This window comes from Bos grunniens, chromosome 5, assembly GCF_055505025.1.
Source record: "Bos grunniens cultivar Pamir isolate PY7600 chromosome 5, Bosgru_T2T1.0, whole genome shotgun sequence".
Taxonomy (NCBI): domain Eukaryota; kingdom Metazoa; phylum Chordata; class Mammalia; order Artiodactyla; family Bovidae; genus Bos; species Bos grunniens.
Genome location: NC_141169.1, coordinates 34,970,600 through 34,984,623, shown reverse-complemented (window position 1 = coordinate 34,984,623; position 14,024 = coordinate 34,970,600). Strand labels below are relative to the sequence as shown.

Here is a 14,024-nt window from a genome sequence, read left to right as displayed (position 1 = left end):
TGAAATGTACTAATGAGCCATAGATTTAACTATGAATTTGACAATATACGGACTTAATACAACTTTGCGACAGCTCTAAATGTAGTTCAGATCAAAAAGGGGTTAAATTTTATAAGTACTACAACAAGCTATTTTCAGTAATAAATCTCCAGTACACTACTAATTCAATTTAATTAAAAATTACCTTAATACCTGTTAAACTTGAGTTCTAAGTATTTTTAGGCAATTGTTTTAACAATAGTAGCTAAGAAATCCAAACATGTTTAAAAATTTTTTCAAACATAAACATTTGTTATAGTACTAGCAAGTGTCTGCTACAACACAAAGAAGCCAAAGGAGAAAAATAATAGTTTTAATTACAACAGTCTCATGAAGAATGTTGTACTGTATCATTAGTTATTTTCTATTTTCTGTCCATAAATACTACAGCAATTACTCAAAATGTGGGCTGTGCACCAATGCTTATCCATAATGGCTTGTGTTTTGTTTTTTTTTACATGGCTGTAACTTTTATCTTTTAAAAATATCAATCTATAACAAACTCAGAAAAAACTAAAATAAAAAACTAATTCATCAAAGACAATGGTCAAATAAATTATATTCTCATTTCATCTGGTCTGTCTTTAAATTATCAAGGGAATGCTTTAAAAGAATTATATACATTGAAACTTCACATCATTTTTAAGTACTCTCTTTTTTCTTAATTGCTAACTTCTGATTCTACACAGTTGGATTCCATTCCTGGAACTTATCACTAACCTCATACAGCTTTTAGAATTTTCCTGACAGGATAGCTGTTTCTTAAAAGAGCTTTCATTTTTCTTGTCCTTTGTTTCTCTCAACTGTCTTTTTACTTGAACCTGTGAGAAAAGCAAAATCACCTATTTAGAGTGATAATATGGGATCACACCTATACATTTCCCTTGAAAGAACAAAAAATTAAAGAAGCATACTGTCTAAATGAAAGTGTAGGCCAAATACATATGCTTATTAGTTTAAGTATGCTAAACTATAAACTGAGTATTTGTGCTAAGCTCTAGGGAAACAAAAAAGAGAGAGGCATGCAAATGAGTTATGAGTGTGCTCGTAACAGAAATATAAACACAGATCTTATATATATATGTAGAACTGACTTTATCTGACGATACCAGAGAAGACTTTTAATGAGTAGATAATTTCTGAGTTGGTCTTAAAGAATGAATAGGAATTTGTCTAAGGAAAAAAGATTTTCTAAATGGAGGGAATAAAAAGAGTGCAGAGAAGTCAATGCGGATGTGGAAGAAAAAGTTAACAGGATATGAAACTGATGTAATATATTAGGACCAGACGGTAAAGGCCTTGAAAAAGAAAATAATTCTACAGAAATCAGAAAATAAATGAAGGTTTACAAGTAAGTGAATGAAATGATCAAATTTGCTTTTTTTGACAGTGATATGGAGAATGAACCAGTTAAAGAGAAACTATAAAAGCCAGGAAACTGGAAGGAAGCTCTTGTAATAGTGTAGAACTATACTGTATGAGACAATAGTTACTGCTGCTGCTGCTGCTGCTAAGCCGTGTCAGTCGCGTCTGACTCTGTGCGACCCCATAGACGGCAGCCCAACAGGCTCCTCTGTCCCTGGGATTCTCCAGGCAAGAATACTGGAGTGGGTTGCCATTTCCTTCTCCAGTGCATGAAAGTGAAAAGTCAAAGTGAAGTCGCTCAGTCATGTCCGACTCTTCGTGACCCCATGGACTGTAGCCTACCAGACTCCTCCGTCCATGGGATTCTCCAGGCAAGAGTACTGGAGTGGGGTGCCATTGCCTTCTCTGACAATAGTTACTAGCCATATACTATTGAGCATGTGAAAATGTGGCTGGTTTAAAAAGAGATGTAAGCGTAAAATATATACTAGATTTCAATGAAAACAACAATAGGAGACAAAATCCTTCAATAACAATTCTAACATACTACCTGTTGAAATAATACATTAAATGTTAGATTAAACAAAATATAAAAATTCATTTTAACTGTTTCTTTTTGTTCTTTTAATGTGGCTACTAAATGTTTATAGAGTGGTGTGTATTGATGGTATATTTCTATTGGCAGAACAGATCTAGATGACAGACAGCCTGAGGGTCTACAGAGAGGTAATGAAATGGAATGCATTTAAGACACTGTGTATAAAGAAGAAGCAAAAATAATGAAAAGAGAAAAAATGGAAAACTTCCAGAGGCTTTTGATCTGGGTGACCAGGATTACAGTACCATAAACTGAGGTTGGCAGAGGGGCTGGGAATGAGATAAGTTTGGGGTTTGTTCATGTTTAGATTCCTTTGGTATTCTAGATAGAGATGTCCAACAATTGATTGAAAATATAAGCAACTGTGCATGTCTCATTCAAGTTTAATTGTAAAGGGAAAAGGATAATAAAGATTCAAAAGAAGTTAAAGGGCAAAGAAAGATATTAAGAGTATATAAATATCACATATGATAAAAAATACATTTTAAGTTTAACAAAATTAGATTAGCACTGTTCCAAACTTTTAAGTAACATTCAAATTCTATTAAATAAAACATACATTTTATTCCAAGCAACAGAACATAATTTTACAGAGTATCTTTGGAGGCTAATTCACACAACATAATATATATATGTGTGTGTGTGTGTATATATACACACACATACACACACACGGTCTAGAAAAACAGAGAACACGTCTTTCAGAAAAGTTATGCTTTATAATTTTAATTATAATATCACACACATATATATAACATTTTATCTTTTCTTGAAGATATATACTAATCTGCATAATTTCCAGAGTTACACAACTAAACATGCAGGATCTTTTACACATGTCATTTTATTTGAACTGTAGTGTCATTTGTACCTTATGTCATCAAGACTTATCCAGAGAAAATAATCAAAACAAATTATAAACACCTACAGTAGGAATATTTAATGTTTAAATAGTTTTATGTTGCTCACATACCCCTTTCTACTCACAAAAATAGCTACCAGTCTTGCTGCTACTCGGGAAGTTTGTCTTTCCCATTAATGGCATCATTTATATATATTGTATACCTTCATTTTTAACTTTCATTTTTACAATACCATTCCTGATTTATCAGCAATAACATCAAGAAATCTCTTTACCACACATTTCACTTTACTTGCTACTTACTCTCTTTTCCACTTTTCATTTTTTATTCATCAATTTAGGAAAATTATTTCTATTTCTTTCTTCTTTTTTTGGTAAGCCAAAAATAAATGTGAATACAAATCATAAATCATGGTTCATAATCAAATAACATCAGTGTGATGTGTGCATCTCAAGAATGTGATCAAGATTAAGCATTACAATAAAATTGTACTTAACAGAAGAAAAGTTATCTGCCCATAACAACTGTGAAACTGTGAGAAGTCCTTCTCGTCCTTCTCAAGATTTTCACAAACTCCCACATTTTTCTCTAATTAAACCATTTCCTTCAAGTACCACCGGCACTTAAGAACAAAGACACCATTTTATATTAATTTTACTTGTTTAATCTTCTCAACATTATATGCTTTTCATGAAAACATAATTTTCAGGTACTTTGGACTTTTTTGTGAGGGTTTGTCTCTGAATCTAATATCCCATTCATTTTTTTAATGGAAATTAAACACATTAAACTTAGTTAATTCACAAATACATTCAAGTATCTATTAAAGCAAAATCATCTCAATTAAGTTTACACAGTTCATTCTATAAAATAAACTCTAAGCCTTACCTTAACACAACCTTCTGATACACTGAATTTAACCACCGCCTGAAAAGGTTTCCGGTCAACAGGACATGAAGGCAGTGTCTGAAAAATCATTAAACAGATTATAACTTTACAAATGTCTCTTTAAAATAGGTCAAAATTAAACTATAACATTTATGGTTAGTTTTTCATTGGAATAGGAAACAACAGAAAAATGATTTTTTCTTCTTTCAAAGATAAAGATGAAATACTTTCTATCTGTGTCATGTCACAAATAAATACCGTAGTTTTAAAAAATTCATTCAAACATTTACCGAGCAACTACTGTATGCTAAGTACGTGGAATATAATGAACAAGAGAAAGAAGATCGCTGATATCAAGATAAAACCTATTAAGACCTGCTGTCCAGTTGAGAACTACAGCTACAAAGAAAGGAAGCTAGGCTGAAAACATTAGTTCTGTGATCCAAAGCACTTGAGAAATTCTAAATAAGCTGTAAAAGGAATGGCTTGGACAGGTCCCTTACAGATTTTAATATTCTATGTCAATATTTCCCCCCAAAGAAATCTTGAATAAGCAGCTGCATCAGCAATTTAAAAGGAAAAAAAAAGCAGATACGAAGAAAAGGAAAGATTTCTCCACTCCTTCCTCAGTCACATAGGAACCCTTTCCAGAAGTAGTTTCTTACATATCTTTTTGGAGATGTCAACGTTTATACATAACACGTTGTATCTTTTAAATATAAAATTCAGATGCTGAACTGAATGTTGTATTTCTCTTATTAATTTCCTATCTTAGATTGGTAATTCTTAGATTGGCTCATATTACTATCTCACAGCTGCCCCATTCTTAATATGTATGTCATAACAGTTTTGATTTATATCTCCTTTTATATAAGTTGAAAATACTTTCATACTTAAGGGCTCTTAAACGATCCTTTTCTTTAAACCGTCTATTCATGCCTTTTGCCTAACTTTTTTTTATTAGTTTGCTGTTCTTTTATAAACTGCATTAGGCTTTCTTTATAGATTAAGAAAAATTGTCCTCTGCCCACTCTGTAATTCTAAATCTTTATTTTGACACAAGTATTATTTCCTGTACTTTCAAAATTAATATGCATCAACTCTTAATTAACAGTTTCTCTGGTAGTATTATTAAATGTTTGTATAGGGAAAGGTTTATATTATTTAAATATTTTAAGATAAAGTATGTCGTCTACTAGGGTAAAAGGGAACTTTCTGCAGTCTATGAAGCCCATACTAGAATGGGCTATATATACCTATGGTTATAAAAGTAAATCAGGATTCTAACAACTTAATAGTAATAGTCTAAAAGAAAAGATAGTAATCAAGTTTTGATAAATAATCCTATATTCCCTAGTGGAAAAATGTGATTTTTGCTTTTCTTGACTTTGGCACAAACCAAGATAAACCAAGTGCAAGCACAACAGAATGTGTGTGGCCCTTGACCATGTAACACATTTTCACAAAAGCTTGTGAGTTACTTTGCAAGCAGCCAAAACATAAACTGAATTACTTTTTACTACCCTGCTAAAAAGTGATTTTTCTTTGCCTAAGTAGGGAGGCCTTGATCAAATGCTTTACACCGTATCTGAATTAGGAAATGTGACCTTCCTTACTATATTAAATTGGTTCAGATTGGTAGAACCCACCTCAGCTTACTTCCAAGTACCATGGATTTAGGATGCTATTACTTTCCCTTCAGAAAAATTTGACCTTAAAAAACCACTACAAGGAGCAACAAAGCTGCCCATACCTTGTAAATAATGCATTGCAAATAGTAATTCTAGTTCAAAGAACTCACCATCATAACTATGTGACTGTTGTTTCTATTAGCATTTACTACATAAAATGTCTTAGCCTAGAAGCTGTAGTAACACATTTACAACTCAAAAGAATATCGTGGAAACCTTTAAGTACTTACTTTTACTGAAGTTTCAAAATGCATTTTCTATTTTAAAGGCAAATTTAGGTAAGTATTCATTAAATACATAATAATAAAATTTTGCTTCCTTCATTTAAAAAAAAACTATTAAAATAGACGTGTTTAAGGGTTCTGGATTTACTGTCTATTTTCATATTCTGCCCTGTCTATGCATGCGTGTGCTTAGGTGCTCAGTCACATCCAACTCTTTGTGACCCCATGGACTGCAGCCCACCAGACTCCTCTGTCCATAGGATTTTTCCAGGCAAGAATACTGGAGTGGGCTGCCATTTCCTCATGTTTAATGTTAAGCATATTACATAGCCTTTCTATGTCTCTTTTGTGAAAATGGGGATAATAATCATCTCTGAGGTTTCTGCAGGAATTAATGGCATACACTAAGCATTATGTAAATCTTCCAAAAGTCAACTGGCTTTATAGCACTGATAATAAAAAAGCTTGCTTCACTAATGAAAACTCACAGTATGATGTACATATACATGTAACAGATAAGAATTGTTAATGGTGTTTTAATTGGACTGTTCAAAGTTCATGACATATATGGACATTAAACTATTTTTATATATTTCAAGTCATAACACTACAATCCAAAAAGAGTCACTGTGTTAAAGGAATTTAAATATCAGATATAAGTCAGATACACCAAACCTTTCTAAAACTCTGAAATTACACAATCTCATTTTCTTTATTATTAAATTTCCTCTGCTGATATCAGCTAAATGGCACTCTTTCCTTTACCATGTTCAGAGTATCAGAGTTCTAACCTGAGTCATTCCATTTTGATCTCTTACAGATAATGAAGAGTTTTAAGTAAGATTTTGGTTTTGTTCTTTTTTTCTCTAAGCATAATTGTCATGGATATGTGTAAGGTTTCATGTGAATTAAGGGTTTCATTGCTATTTAAAAACAAAAAAACAGCAATAAAAAGTAGTAGTTGGAAAACTACTGCTATATATTCAGATAATCTGTATATACTTATATTTCCTAAAGATAATCTAGTTAACACTAGAAAATAAATTAATAGATTTTTTTGGCTCAGGCTTAGCCATTAGAAAAAATTCTTAAAAACAGGTTATCCTCCCCAGATTAAAAAAAAAAAAAAAAGGCATATATAAGAAAATAAGCTATCTAAAATAGACAAAATATCTTTTGCTATGGCTACTGAGAAATCATGATATCTATTTCTGACCTTAAAGCAGTGTAGCAAAGCATTTCAAAGGGGAAACAGAAAATTTAGTTATCCTAAGTCTTCACAGCATACTTCAGTAAATAGTGATTAAAGAAGAATTAAACGAAAAAAAAAATTGAAACAGATTTTTTTAAATTAAGTGGATCTTTAATCTTTCCTTAATGTATACTCTAAGAAAAATATAAGAGTACCTTATATTAGCATATGCTAAAGCTCAAAAACACCATCATTAATAGACACTGAAGCATAAAATCATATATCTATGATGATCAAATAGCTTTAACAGGGAAAAAAGGTTTTAAATAATGGTTTGCATTGGCCTAACTTTAAAGAATTCCTGAGGATTCTTCATCCTCATAATCCAGCAGATATTCAGAAAATCTCAAAGATATTCTAATCTTGAGTTTGTGTCACTAAAATAACTAATTTAGTTTTTAAGTTGTGTAGTTTAAAAAATTCACATTTAAAACTAATAAAATTTAAAAATACACTTATTTCTGCTTTAAAATGTATTTTTAGTTCTGAAGAAAATCATCCCAAATTTTGCAACAAAAATAAATGCACTTTGGTTATTCATCATTTTGAGTCCTTTTATATATATATATATATATATATATATATATACCTCAGAGAAGGCAATGGCACCCTACTCCAATACTCTTGCCTGGAAAATCCCATGGACGAAGAGCCTGGTGGGCTGCGGTCCATGGGGTCACGACTGAGCAACTTCACTTTCACTTTCATGCATTGGAGAAGGAAATGGCAACCCACTCCAGTGTTCTTGCCTGGAGAATCCCAGGGACGGCGGAGCCTGGTGGGCTGCCATCTATGGGGTCACACAGAGTCGGACACGACTGAAGCGACTTAGCAGCAGCAGCAGCATATATATATATATACTCTAATTATTCACCTATTTTAACTGACAATGACTTTTATTTTAACAATTTTAAAAGTATCTAATTTAATTAGTTTCACAGGCAAAGTAATAGAATATCATTCAACTTTGTGATACAGCTACGAAATGAACAGAATTTGATCACTACTTTACAATGTAACGTGTATTATAAGAACAGAGCATACATTTTACTGTGAATGCTCTCTAGTAAAGTTGTATCAGTTAAGGAGGCGATTTCAATAGAAAAAATCATCTTCCTAATGATTTCAGTAAAACATACCCTAGTATTCTGAAGCGTTGTAAATTCCCAGCTCAGACAAACCCATATTTAAATGTAAGAACAGGAAACCTTCCTTATTTGGGAATTCAGGATTCTTGATTTCTAATATTTCTTGCTTCCTGCTGCTGCTCTATCCTCAATCACAAAGGCTGCCTACCGATAGCCCCTCCTAGAGAGAGAGAAGCAAGTGTTAAAGGTAAATGCTTAAAAACTAAATCTCAGTACCTACGCTTTAGGTAGGTTTGTCTGTCCATGGGAATCTCTAAAACATCAATCTCTCTTACTGATAAATAAGAGCACATTATATAAAACTCCAGTTCAAATTCAACAAAAGTGATTTAGGAATTACACTATCACAGGCTGATGCTTATTTTAAAGCCATTGACCAGGACCTATCCTTTCGCCTTGATGGTACCAAGATACGTAGTCTGGACCCCTAATGGAGATGCTCACCTGTAGTCAGCCTACATATACACTACTACATTTAACCAGTTCTTTCAAGATAGTCCTTGTCAATGCATATTAATGAAACTATGGTTCTTTATAACCCACTTTCAGGAATGTATCCCTACAAGACAAATGACTGTCAGTGATAAAATTAACAGCAAGAAAACAGTTTATCTAACTACTCAAAAGAAACTCGATTCATTTTCTTAAAGCTGTATTACAACAGTTGGATAGAATTAATCTTTTTTTCTTTTATTTTGACATTTAATAGTTAAGACTTTCTTTTTCTAGCACGAAAAGAGGAAATCCCATAAACTATCTATATAAATTATTTTATAAATTCTGACGTTTAAAATTAGACTATACAGAAATATACATCCAACTGGTAAAAATAGAGTATTAAATGAAAATCTATTATATATATGCTTTGGATAATGAGCATTCACAATATAAACATATTCTTTTTCTACTAAAGCTTATACCAAAGAATTAACCTACAGAGTGAAAACAACTGGGAATTTGGAATAATCAGTCACAAATTCAAGTTCTGGAGAAGTCAGACCTAGCAACCTCTCTAATCTACTTTAAGGATGAAGATAGACAGCCCTGAATCACCTACTGCGTAAGTTGCAATTATTAAATGAATTAATGTATTTAACGATGCTTTAGAAAGATAAGGACTAATGGTAGTGCTCCCCAGATAATGTTTAAATTACTGTTCACTGAGAACTATTTAAAGATTTGGTTTAGTTCAGGAATAAAGAAAGATTAAATTTTAGCAAAACCTGTTTGGAAAATCCAGGCAATAAAACTTTCCTGAATTATGTTACCGAACAATAATCTAATCTTCAGAATGATATATAAATTTTTCTACCCACTGCTTAAGGGAACATCTGTATAAAACACATCAGTAGTCAAGATATAAGTCAACTAGTCATATTTTGATTTTTTTGGTATTATTAATTCAAAAATATACTCCTCACCTGTCTGCATTGAACACTGTTGTCTGACTTCTTCAAGAACCATGTATCACCACAGTAAGACTCTTCATTTCTAGTCTCATGAGAGAAAACATACCCTTGCCAATTGTCAAATTTTTATTTCATTAACCTTACTTTCTTAACTGAAGCTGTCAGCAAGTTGAGGGAGGATAATTTGTTTATAGTAGGAAAGTTAATCACATTTAATAATTACTTAAAAAATAAAGGGAATATTTACATTACTTAAAAGTGAAAAGAACCCCAGTGGATATCAAGAACCTCCTAATTATACATATCGCATATTCCTTTAAATAGAGTTTAAAAAAAAAACAAACAACCTTAAACACTTCAAACATGAAATGTTTCCAAGTCCTCAAACTTTAACCTTTTAAGGGTCAAAACTTTAACCACTTCTTGACAACCTGTCAAACCATAAATCTTATTTTCTTAACGTGTGTGTGTGTGTGTGTGTGTGTGTGTGTGTGTAGCTTACCCTATCGTCTATTGAGGATCATAATTATGATTGGCTGTGGATACTACAGCCATGCGTCAAACTACTCTAGACTTCACCTTTCTAGTTATCTACTTTAAAATGTGCAAACTCAGACAATCAAGATTAAACTTAGGTGTAAACTAAATGTCCTCAATATGTTTAGACTGCATTTTTGCTCACAGTAAAAATACTTAACTTTCTAAGTAGCTGGTAAAGTTTAATGTATTGATTCTATATATATTTCATCAGGTCAAAGGTCTCCTTTAGTTCCAGATTCTCAGTTCTAATATTGATGCTTTAAAATAGCAAGAATTTCAACTTTCTTAACGTGCCAATTACTATGTCTTTGTTCAGATTAATATTCTATTTCAAAATCATTTTTATTTTATAAACCAACAGGCTTACCATCTCTTGAGATCCTTGAAATTAAACACAGAGTAGAGTAGACATGTTTAATTTCAATTTCTTCTAGTGTCCCTAATGGGAAGCCATTAGGCTCTGGGCCATGAAGATCATCATTTCCATTATTCTGAATCTTTCTGCCCTAGGTAAAGTAGATGCTATGAAATATCCAGCAACTAAATTCAGTTACTTACTCATTTTAAAGCCCTCATATAGCTTTTGTTTTAAATAACGACAGAATCAAAATTTTAGAGCTTAAAGAAATTGAAACTAATAGTGACTCTGGATATAGGTATTTTAAGAACACAAGAAATTCCAGGAGTGTGTCCAAAATAAATATACTAGACTATTACATGCTTTAATTTTACTTGTTTCTTATGGAGAATTTCTTCAATGCCTAAAATATTATGGTGATAGTAAATAAATGAGTTCTTCTTGGTTCTTGATAACAGTTCCAAATCATATTTTAGTGAATCTTGAGTACAAATCTCAGATAGCTCAGCAGAACTTCTGAAAGACAGAGAAGACTAGGAAGGTGACCCTGAATACATTTTGTAATTTTTTCTTATTATGTAGATTTCCAATCACTGTAAATCTCACTTTTTATTTCTAACTTCCTACTAGAAGTGAACATTAGTAAAATTTAAAACTATGGGTCAATATTTAAAAAGTGTTTTTATTTCAGGCTATCTCTTGAAGTATTTAGAAACAAATTAAGAGTTCAGGATCCTTGCCCTGAATAACAAGTAACCATTAATACAGTAATTTAAATGAAAGAATATATATGAAAGCCTTATTAGCACAAGCCCGGCCAGTTACTAGAGACTGAATATGGACACTTATTGCTAAAACCAAAATCCAAAGTAAACTACATGCTTCTTCTTAAGAATAGAAGGAGGCTGAGGAAAATGAGAAGAGAGATCTTAATAGCTAATGGTCATGAATAACTACACTAGTGAATATTAAATCTGTTTCTATTTGTCAAAGCGCTTATATACCTCAACATATCTAATTTTTTATCATACCAATAAAAGATTCAAACGGAAAATTTAGTTCAAATCCTAAGTGATTTTGTTAACCAGTATTCATTTATTGTTTATAATGAACATTTTATTAGAAGACTGTGTTCTTGTTACTGCTCAACTTAAATGGCTTATTTAACTGATGTATGCTATTCCTATTATGGACAATGAAATAATTCAGAATATTCTGTTTATTCTCTACTTTCAAAGTTAACTACTTTTGTTTAAACAATATCCCAGTTCCCACACTCTCTAACACAATTAATGGCAGTGCAGCAGATAAGTATTTTCTTTTTAAAGCAATTTGGCTTCAAAAAAATGTTTATATCCAAAGAAGTAACACAAAACAAGAAAGACGTTACATGTGAGAAAAGTGCTGATTGTAACATTATGTAATCAAGTATTTTCAACCTAAGAATATTCAGCAAGAGTTTAAAAACAGACAAGTTTAGCACTATTTAGCAGAGTTGAATCTGTACATAGTCTACAACCTACTAGTACCACTTTAAGATTCACACTCTAGAGAAACTTGAACTTGCACACCATGATAAAGCTAATGGTTGTATCAAAAATACATGTAGTGTAATGAAGGAGTGAATAAAGTCTATTTTATATATTCTAATCTCCAGAGAAAAACACACACTCAAATCACGGTTGTTGAACTTCCCTATTATGTGGTCACTGCATATAATCTTACGAAAAGCATCAAATTGAAGACTTCTGCACATCTAGTAACTGTTTCTCTACTGGAAGCAAAAATGCTTCTATTTTTAAGATATCTCATCACAGAGCAAACCAAGGTGCACTAAATTTAACACAGATGAAATCATTAGTTGGGTGGCAAAGAAAAACATGCATTCTCATTTCATTAGTAAACACTTCTACAAACACATAGGACTGTTCAGAATTACACTAAATAATTAAACTCAAAAGATTTTTTCCCAAAATACATAAAGATCAGTTTAGACCTTTATCTAATTAGAACTGTTTCAAGTATACTATTATGAATTCAAATGGTATAACAAATCCATTTTTCTTCCTCCCAGAACTTGGCCATAGTCAGTAATAGTTATGTTCCCTTTTCCACACTATTAATGAAATATAGGTAAGATACAGAACTGAGAAAACCCCAATTATGCAAAAGGTAATTAATTCTAATGTGCTTAAGGACAACAAACAATTTGAATGCAGCTAATACTAAAAATATTTTTAAGCTTTATTTCCTTTACTTTTACACACTGACAAATTACTAACTCAAAAAATATAGCATGATCTGTGTGACAAGTTTTCATTTCACAATTCACAACAAAAGGGCTCATAGTGAATACTCACTGTGCAGTAGTATCATGATCTACTTGGCACAAACTGTATCAACATAATACATTAAAAGTCCCAAATTTTTCTATTTCTCAATCATTTACTATCTATGAAGAACCTCAATAATATCTCTAACTTTGAAATTAGTTCATAATACGGGAATTAGAAAATGCAGTTATAAATTTATTTCTGCCTCTTAAGCTATGAGACCTTGGCCAAGTTATACAACACAGAATCCAAGTTTCCTCATCTGTAAAATGGAAAGACACTGTTACATCTGTTCTGGTTATCCCACAAGGCTGATATAAGGAAGAAATTTAATAATCTATATAAAAATTCTCTGAAAAACATAAAACACAAAGCAGAGAGAAAGCATTAGTAAGCAGACATAATCACAAGAGGGTCAAGTACACTGAAGATGAATTACTGTGTTTCTACCAGAAAAAAACACCTATTTTCCAGTAATTTTTTAAGGTATGCATTTGTAATGTTTGTATTACAAAAGCACAAAAAGCTGAATATATAAAATTTAGAAGAGAATATTTAACAAAATTGGAGCAATACAGAGACATTTGTCCTAAGTGGAAAAGCACACATTACTGTGAAATAATTTATGAAAGGCAGTATCAAGTCTGTAGGTAGAATGAAATCATGCTAGGGAATTAAAATACAATAATATTTAATATTTAGACTCACCTCTGCCCATTTAAGAATACAGGTCAAGCAAAAGACATGATTACAGCTTTCTGGAAAACCGATTTCCTTCTCTAACAGGCAACTGAGACATATTGGACATCTATCAGCTTCACTGTACAACACACCAGTGGTTGCAGTATTATCTTTGTTTTCTTCACCTATAAAGTAAAGCAGTCATATATGCTTTCAATTTCTCTGGATCAAATTACTTATGTTTCTAGTAGTATGATGGACTGGATACTCTAAAGGGCCCTCCTTCTACAAAGCAATTAGATCTTAGATACACTGTAACAAACAAACTTCTTGAGCATAATACCTCCAATGTTTACTAATTTAAATTTAAGGAGGAGTGAAAAGAATTTTTCATGAATTTAATTTTAGAATAATCATACAGTTCAAATATTTAAAAATTTAAAAAAGGTTATAGTAACAAATCTCCCAAGCAAATCCATCTCTATGTATTCAGTTCCACCCAACACAACAAGTAACAACTGTTAAGCTTGTTCTGTGCTCTTCCAAAGACATAATGGAATGCACAGACAAGCAAATCCTAATACGTATTCTTTTAAACCACCTTCTTCAGACAAATGCTAGAATACTATACACAC

At 31.7% G+C, this 14,024-nt stretch overlaps 1 protein-coding gene across 6 annotated transcripts in view; it reads right to left on the bottom strand.

Annotated features, from left to right (window-relative positions):
* SCAF11 (SR-related CTD associated factor 11) overlaps nt 1-14,024 on the bottom strand; it is a 94,274-nt gene that overhangs the window by 36,018 nt on the left and 44,232 nt on the right. For 3 of the 6 annotated variants that reach the window (XM_086399794.1, XM_086399795.1, XM_086399798.1), the window contains 3 exons: nt 13,417-13,574; nt 3,754-3,831; nt 760-860 (listed from right to left, as the gene is read on the bottom strand). In XM_086399794.1, the coding sequence (XP_086255920.1) occupies nt 760-860; nt 3,754-3,831; nt 13,417-13,574 (337 nt within the window). Of the gene's footprint in view, nt 1-759; nt 861-3,753; nt 3,832-8,059; nt 8,229-10,384; nt 13,575-14,024 lie in introns of all 6 variants that reach the window. The other 3 variants (XM_086399796.1, XM_086399799.1, XM_086399797.1) reach the window with 2 other exon arrangements.